The following is a 7,779-nucleotide window of genomic DNA, read 5'->3' on the forward strand; positions in this document are numbered from 1 at the left end:
CCAGTTTAATTTTTATTATATACAATGTACTTTAGTAAAAATAAACATTGCTTGATTGTTAAATTGGCCAAAAAGTATAAACGATTAAATTAAAGTGAAAAAAAATTTAAAATCTAAAGGAAAATAATATTCCTTCGGTTCAGATTAATTGTTATCTATTTTGCTTTATGTGCTCAATTGTTATCTATTTCTATTAGAAATTGTTATATCACGCTCCCATTTGATTTATTATGCCCCCTAATATTTTTGTTTTTCCTATTATGCCCTTTATACACTGCAAATTATTTTGTAAAACCTCAACACAAATATCGTTTTATTGTAAATGAGTTTTGAGACGATTCTTCAAATAACGAATTTAATTCATATTACGGTCCTTAAAATGCGTCATTTCCTCCAACGCCCTTATTTGATGATGATTGATAACACGAACGATAAATAATAACGATTATGAAAGAAAAAAACTTATAACCGCCATAACTTTGCGCTGGGGTGTCCGTTTTCGACGAGACGAATGCAATGGGAAAAAAAAATTACCTGGTTCAGTCATGTGAAACACACGATCAGGTAAACCTGACAAATGGGTCAAATGGGTGAGGTTCGGGTCGAGTCAATTTCGAGTCGGGTCATTTCGGGTTCTTTTCATTTCTGAGTCGACTTTAAGTTATTTGTGAATAATAATCAGTTTGTAACAATAAACATTCGGGTCGGATTATACTGGATCAGGTCCGGGTTCGGAACAAATTCGGATTGGGCCAATTTTGCCAGGTATAGGTCAGGTCATGTGGTTTACCGTTTACACGACCGGGCCCACGCCAGATTGTGTAAACCACATGACTAGGACTAGGATCATCTATCCCATTTGGTGTCCCAATGTGTGTCACTCCAATCACCTTCTAACACATCAACAAAATTAATACAGTATAATTATTGCAATATTTTATTTTGTAACAAGTGATGTGTCAAAAGGTTAGTGAAGTGACACACACAATGAGACACAAAAATGGGACAGATGATCCTTACTGATTGACTAATTTACCAAAAAATAAAAATAAATAACTACGGATATAAGTAACTATTGACCGAGACGGAAGGGCGAGTAACTAGTAGACAAGTATTAGAAACAAAAACGCGGAATAAAGAAAACAAGTTCAACACCCCATTACGTTTAAAATCTCATCTTTTAGTTCTTTGTCAAAAACTTAGAGAGAAGACTTTCTCCTTCTTCCATTCCTCTCTCTCTTTTCATTCAAACTACGCGTCTTTCTTCCATATTCTTCAAAATTCCCATCATTTTATAGCCAATTTCTTCAAAAGAATTGATTTTGAAAACTGGGTTTTGCTCAGAAATTACTAAAAATGGGTGGAGCGTGTTCAGTTGGTGGAAGAATTAGTTCTGATGAATTAGATGAACTTAATAAAGTTCAAATTGTTAAAAAAAAGAAGAACAAGAACAAGAACAATGATCAAATTAGTGAAATTAATACTAATAATAATGGTAATAATGATAGTTCTATGTTGATTAATTTTAATAATAAGTTGAGAAGAATGAAAAGTTTTGGTAATTTGAAGAAGATTAATAATAATAATAAGAATAAGAAGAAGAATGTTGATGAGTTTGATCAATTACCTTCTCCGTCTCCTCAACGGTTTTTCTCTGGTGAATTGCGGTTTTCTGGTACTGATAATCTTGATAAGGTATTCTTCTTTTTGTTTTATTTGATCAATTATCGTACGCTGTACAACGGTCTTATAATAGCTTGTGTAGTCGTGTTTAATGATCGCGATAAATGAGGTGTGTATGACTGTATGAGTATTTTAATCCTGTATTCATTTCATTTTCATACGTTTGTTCAAAACATGCGAGATGAATTCTGACCGAACATATCCGTCTTAAACAATAATATTAGAAGAGCTGATTTGTGAATTTTTGTTTGGGGAAAATAGTAATTAACTGCGGTTATTTGATCGAGCCATAGCCCATAGGCTAGATATTCTTGTTTGATTGTCTTTAAGGAATTTATTGCAAAATTTTAGCTTTATTGGTTGACTTAGATGGTGGGATTTTGGTTTTAAAAATTAAACTCTAGGAAGAAATTAAATATTTGATTCATGTTCATAAGATAAAATTTTGGGAAATTACAATTTTATATTATGGATGCTATATTGCTATGTTTGTCTCAAAATATTAAAATTCATATCTACGTATTTTTTTTTTCATTTTTTGTTTGTTTTGTTTTTGGTATGATCTTGTTGAAAAGTCCCTAATTTGCTTATTTGAATTTTGATCTAAAATTGATCAAAATTGGTCTTTTTTGGGGTTTGAATTTGGATCCGAAATTATTTCCGACTTTTGAGTATGAACTATTGTCTCATTTGGTTGGAGTAATAGTTTGCTGTAACTTTGGAGCAACTAATGAATGTTGCAGGTTACACCGAGAGGATCGTCGTTCATTGGGAGAGCGAGTTTTGCTGGGCTAGAGAAGGCTGTTGATGTGTTGGATGCTCTAGGAAGTGGAATGACTAACTTGAATGGTAGCGGGTTCTTAACCGGCAAGACCACCAAGACTAACAAAATATCGATATTGGCATTTGAAGTGGCTAATACCATCACTCGAGGTGAAAAACTCTTGCAGTCTCTTTCTGTTGAAAATGAGAGGTTTATCAAGGAGGAGGTCATCCATTCACAAGGCGTTCAGTATCTTGTTTCCTCGGATACGAAGGTTTTGCTGAGTTTAGTGGCTTCGGATAAAAGGTTGTTACTTGAAACATGAAACATAGGGACCTTTGTTGGAGATGCCAATTGTATTTTTAATTGACTTTTGTTTGACGTTCTTTGTCGAATTCTAGGGAGGAACTGGATGTCTTTTGCAAAGAAATAACCAGATTCGGTAACCACTGCAAAGACCCACAATGGCACTATTTGGATCGATTTTTTCTAAAGTAAGGAAGATGCTATATTTTGAATTACAGTGTAACGGACAATGGACATTGATCGGTTTTAACTGAGAATATCTTCACTTTCAGATTAGACTCTGAAAATGGAGCGTACAGACAAGAAAGGGAACAGGCAGAAGAAAAAATGAAAGACCTGATGGCTTTAGCTGAGCATACTTCTGTAAGTAAAGCACCCATTTCACTGTTAAATACCGTCTCTAGCAGTCAGCAAACATTCGATAGAACCTAATCAAGTTCAAGAGCACAATTTCACTTTCTGCAAGCCTTGGATGTGTAATCTGATGTTCTCTCCAATTCTCATCACAATTATCTTTGTGCACTGATGTTTCAACATGAGTGTAAGGTTGTGTATATCCGACCCCTTTATTGTGCCATATGCAGGAGCCTCTGAGGTACTAGGGTACCAAGGATGGCGTAGTCGGGGATGCTACTATTAGGAGTTATATACTTCCTGTTAACTTTGGTGGACACTTTTTCTCTTCGTCATTCTCTATTAACATAGTGTGTAGGTGTGCGCAGTCCATGGTTTTTTACTTCATCATTAAAAGGCCACACTGTCGCTGACATTTCGGTTTGAATATTATTCCTAGAAGACTGATGCAAAATAAGAAAACTGTTTTCTTTAGTTGGTGCTTCTAAATTTAGGGAGCTCTTCTTTTTTATTCATCTTTTCTAAACGATAGACAATGTTTTGTCATGTAGGAATTATATCACGAGCTGAACGCTTTCGATAGATATGAACAAGACTACAGGCAAAAAGTTGAAGAAATGACGGCCCTTAATCTACCTCGTAAAGGTTAGTCTTTCTTGTTTTAAATTTGCAGATAAACAAAACACAATGGTTCGTCACTTTCTATGTTTTGTAATTTTCACAAGGCAAGTAGTTTAATTTTTTAAGCTAGCCTCGGATAAGTTGTTGACCTACGTAATGCGGATGAGTACCTTCCCAAACTTTGCGTTGACAACCCTGAGTTTGCTTTTCGATGATCACCACAGCTTTATACCCCAGCTGCAAATGAGGACTAAATTTGTCAAAATATGTGATGAGTAACATCCCTAACAGTTAGTTTGTTATGCCTCTCATGATGTGTCCATGAATCTTCAACCACGGTTATGAAGTCGTGATGCTCAGATTATGAAGTCTCAGCATGTTATTTGCTAACTGTGAAATGCATTATTCAGTGTTGCTTAACATTCTATTGTGTCTGAACTGCAGGAGAGCATCTCATGATGTTGAACAGTGAGCTACGACAACAGAAGAAAATTGTGATGAGTTTGAAGAAGAAATCTCTTTGGTCAAAAAAGTTGGAGGAGGTATATTGCTTACTTATTTCTTCTGTCAGCCTACTGTTATATTGTCTCACTTGAACAAAGTTCGATTTCATATTTCTACCCGAGCTATCACTAAGAGATTTGAAAGCTGCAACTCATCTTTGTTTCCTTTCCATCCTCTTTTCATGTATCTCGTTTTATTCCTGATTCAATGTATCCTGAACTGCATTAATCTAAATGCAGGTCATTGAGAAGCTTGTTGATATAGTTGCCTTCATACGCCAAGAGATAACAGAAGTATTTGGAACAGGTATTTTGCAAGTACTAGCCTACCACTGCAATATTTTTGCATTTGTTTTGCTGAAGATTCAAGTACCTGCGTAACGGAGATGCACAGATTTTGGGGACATTACTAATGATGAATATGAAATGGCAGGTCAAGCAACACATGATGATAAACCTAGCATAAGTAGTCCAAGGCTAGGTCCTGCTGGTCTTGCTTTACACTACGCAAACGTTATTAATCAGATGGACAACATTGTAAGTTTGTCATCTTTTACTCGTCATTATGTATTTGATAATAATCAGATAGATATCTGAATGGGATACATGTGACCTTTCGGCTTTCAGGCATCCAGGCCAACTTCTCTACCCCCTAATGTAAGGGACACACTGTATCGTGGATTACCAGCAAGTGTTAAGGATGCTCTGCGTTGTAATTTGCGGAAACTTGATTCAGAAGACGAGGTACTTCATTCATATCCCATTGTTACATTTTTAGTGTTGTGACTAGACTCGGAGATTCAACTATAATCGTTTTACATGCAAGATTAACCGTATTGAGACGAAAAGGCAGCTACATTTACTGTGTAAAATTTGTTGAGCATCAATGCATAATATGGTAGTTCTTAATTTTTCAGCTCGAGGTTCCTCAAATTAAAGCTAAAATGGAGAAGATCCTTGAATGGCTTTCCCCAATGGCAATGAACACTCTAAAGTAAGTTACTTGCTACCCTCGGTTCATGCTGCATGCATCAGTTTATGATCGATGTACAGTTTTTCCTTTTTGTGAACCCTACAGATCTGCTTGCACTTAATCTAAATTGGCAGACTCCTTTTCACGATACTCACTTTTTTTTCTTGGTGGAACAGAGCACACCAAGGTTTCGGTTGGGTAGGAGAGTGGGCAAACTCCAGGTTAGTATTTCTTTAAAAGCGCAGCATTCAACACCTTTCACAGTTTCACCACAAATAAAAAGCTCATGAATCTCAATTTTGATTTAACAGCACTGAATTCAGTAAAAAGACCGGGGGAAGTGGACACATAATACGGCTGCAGACACTGTATCATGCGAAAAAGGAGACGACAGATGCATACATCCTCACACTCATAACACTCTTACACCGGCTGATTAGTGGGATTAAACGCATAGACCAAAGAGATCATGGCCTCTCGCCTTTACCATTTCCTTCCCCAACCAAAAACATGTCGCTGAAGATATACCCATCCATTTACGATGCTAAGAAAAGCATCGGAGTAAAGCTGGCTGAGGAAGATCTGAGATTGTTGAAACTAATGAGTAAGTCAAGGTCAGGTCCCGGAATCAGCAAAAGTCAGGAATTACACAATACAGGTCATAAAGTTATAAAGTTGTGGACGAGGAGTAGAAGCACGGAGAGTTCTCCTTACAGAGATCTTAGGACAACTCATTCTCAACCACTACATGCTACCGACTTTGAGTTGGTAGGCAGTCACTTTGAAGCGCCTTTGTAAGAAGCTTCATCATCCCGGCTTTTACTGTTGGCAGAATGTTTCCAAGTCTTTATTCGTTGATGATTTTACTGTATATATATGTCGGGTTTTGCATTGTACATACTAAGTATTACATAATGTAGATATGTTATATACTGACTTCAGACTAATGACTAGGTAATAAGGTATATCGAACATTTTGGTTGGTCGGTATATGAGTTCTCAGGTTTTTGTACCCTTTAGCCCGTCTGAGAATTCGTAGCTTGCTATCTCCTATATCATCTCTTTGGTTGGTATTCTTTTCTTATCTGATTTATCTTCGACATTGTTCATTTCGTTAGACTCCATTAAAGCTTTGATAATTCTGGTCTTATTTTGGAAGATGTTGTTTCCTTTATTTCCTCGAAACCTTTACTAAATGGCAAATGCAAAAAGCAGCTGACAGGTAAAATCTACAACTACCACAACACCCGCCTTCATGTCTAGTGTTTCACCATCATGGTTTTAGCTAGTTAAGTCATTGAAAGTAGAACTCGTGTCGAAAGTCACTGATTTTAGTATTCGATACTTTGTGTGAAAGCCATCAGTATGGTGGTTTCTACAATTAGGTGGTGTTAATTACTACAAAGTGTTGGTAAATTTATTTTTGCGCAGTTTTCTAGTGTTCTGTATAATACGGAGTAATAATAATACAACAATGTGTCGATGTGCGTTAATTTCTAACATTTTTTATTGGTTTAATGCATATGAGAGATCGAAATATAGTTGGTTTTTAGTAGAATTTGAGAGAAAATTGTTTAGAGCAAGAAATGAGTGTAAATGTGCAAAGGACATTATAGTCTTTTGGAATGAAAACGTCAACGATAGTGTTACTAAAACGTCGACGATGAAAATCAGCCCCCATTTCAAAAATTAATACCAATTTTGTAAGGGTATTAAATGTTTAAATACAACCCCAAATCAATTCTCCTTTAAAAAAAAATTTATAAAAAGAAGAGGGAAAGGGGATCAATTGTCTTTAGCATGACATGACGGGATAAGGCATGACCTCTGACAAAAAAGGGAGAGGGGACAAGGTAGGGCACCACCCATGTGCTTCCCACTCACCTCTAAATGGGCATTTACTGATATCGCCCGTCTTTAATAAGATTTAGTGAAGGGGATAATTGATGTGCAAAAATAACGAATTTTAAGATTTTGAAATGATTTTGGAATTTTAATTTCTTTTCAAAAAAGGATAAACGAATTTTAAGATTTTGAAATGATTTTGGAATTTTAATTTCTTTTTAAAAAAGGATAAGTTGTGTGCAGGAATAGGGATCAGATGGTATAATCGAGGGTGTCCAATTGTCGTAACAGGCGGGGCGAACACCCAACTCGCATAAGAGCAAGTAAATGACCACTCCTCATTTCCCATTGGACTGCCTGAAGGATCATACTTTTTGACAAGGTGAGCCTTGGGTTTATAACTACTTTGCTAGTTATCTTCCTTCTTTTCTGGCCGATGTGGGACGCTACTTAGTTCATATTTCTCGCTTTCTTCACTCTTTATATTCTCTTCCTTTGCATCTCTTATGATTGTACGTTCATGCTACATTTTTATTCAAAATATTGTAACTTTTGTTTTTTATGTGGTACGGAGTTGTTACTTCCTTCGTGATCTTGTGACGTTCCAATTTAATCTTTTCTTTTTACCTTAAATAGCTAGAAAAGATATGTATTACGATACAATGCAAAGATATTTGCATTTGTAATGAAAATAATTTCTCTCAAATTCTACTAAAAACCAACTATATTTT

General features: G+C 35.8%; 1 protein-coding gene and 1 non-coding gene across 2 annotated transcripts; one reads left to right on the forward strand and one right to left on the reverse strand.

Moving 5' to 3' along the window:
- Nucleotides 1-1,098: 1,098 nt before the first annotated feature.
- Nucleotides 1,099-6,150, forward strand: LOC141586427 (protein PSK SIMULATOR 2-like). Its single transcript, XM_074407636.1, has 12 exons — nt 1,099-1,695; nt 2,427-2,752; nt 2,848-2,940; nt 3,025-3,115; nt 3,658-3,751; nt 4,172-4,269; nt 4,471-4,537; nt 4,664-4,767; nt 4,858-4,974; nt 5,148-5,224; nt 5,380-5,424; nt 5,515-6,150. Exons 1-12 carry the CDS (start codon nt 1,357-1,359, stop codon nt 5,999-6,001), a joined length of 1,938 nt encoding a protein of 645 aa, XP_074263737.1. The 5' UTR covers nt 1,099-1,356; the 3' UTR covers nt 6,002-6,150.
- Nucleotides 6,151-7,296: 1,146 nt separating this feature from the next.
- On the reverse strand, nt 7,297-7,395 carry LOC141589017 (small nucleolar RNA Z279/snoR105/snoR108). The gene has a single exon (XR_012519977.1). It is a non-coding gene; the product is annotated as a small nucleolar RNA Z279/snoR105/snoR108 (small nucleolar RNA).
- Nucleotides 7,396-7,779: the final 384 nt, after the last annotated feature.

This window comes from Silene latifolia, chromosome 6, assembly GCF_048544455.1.
Source record: "Silene latifolia isolate original U9 population chromosome 6, ASM4854445v1, whole genome shotgun sequence".
Lineage (NCBI taxonomy): Eukaryota > Viridiplantae > Streptophyta > Magnoliopsida > Caryophyllales > Caryophyllaceae > Silene > Silene latifolia.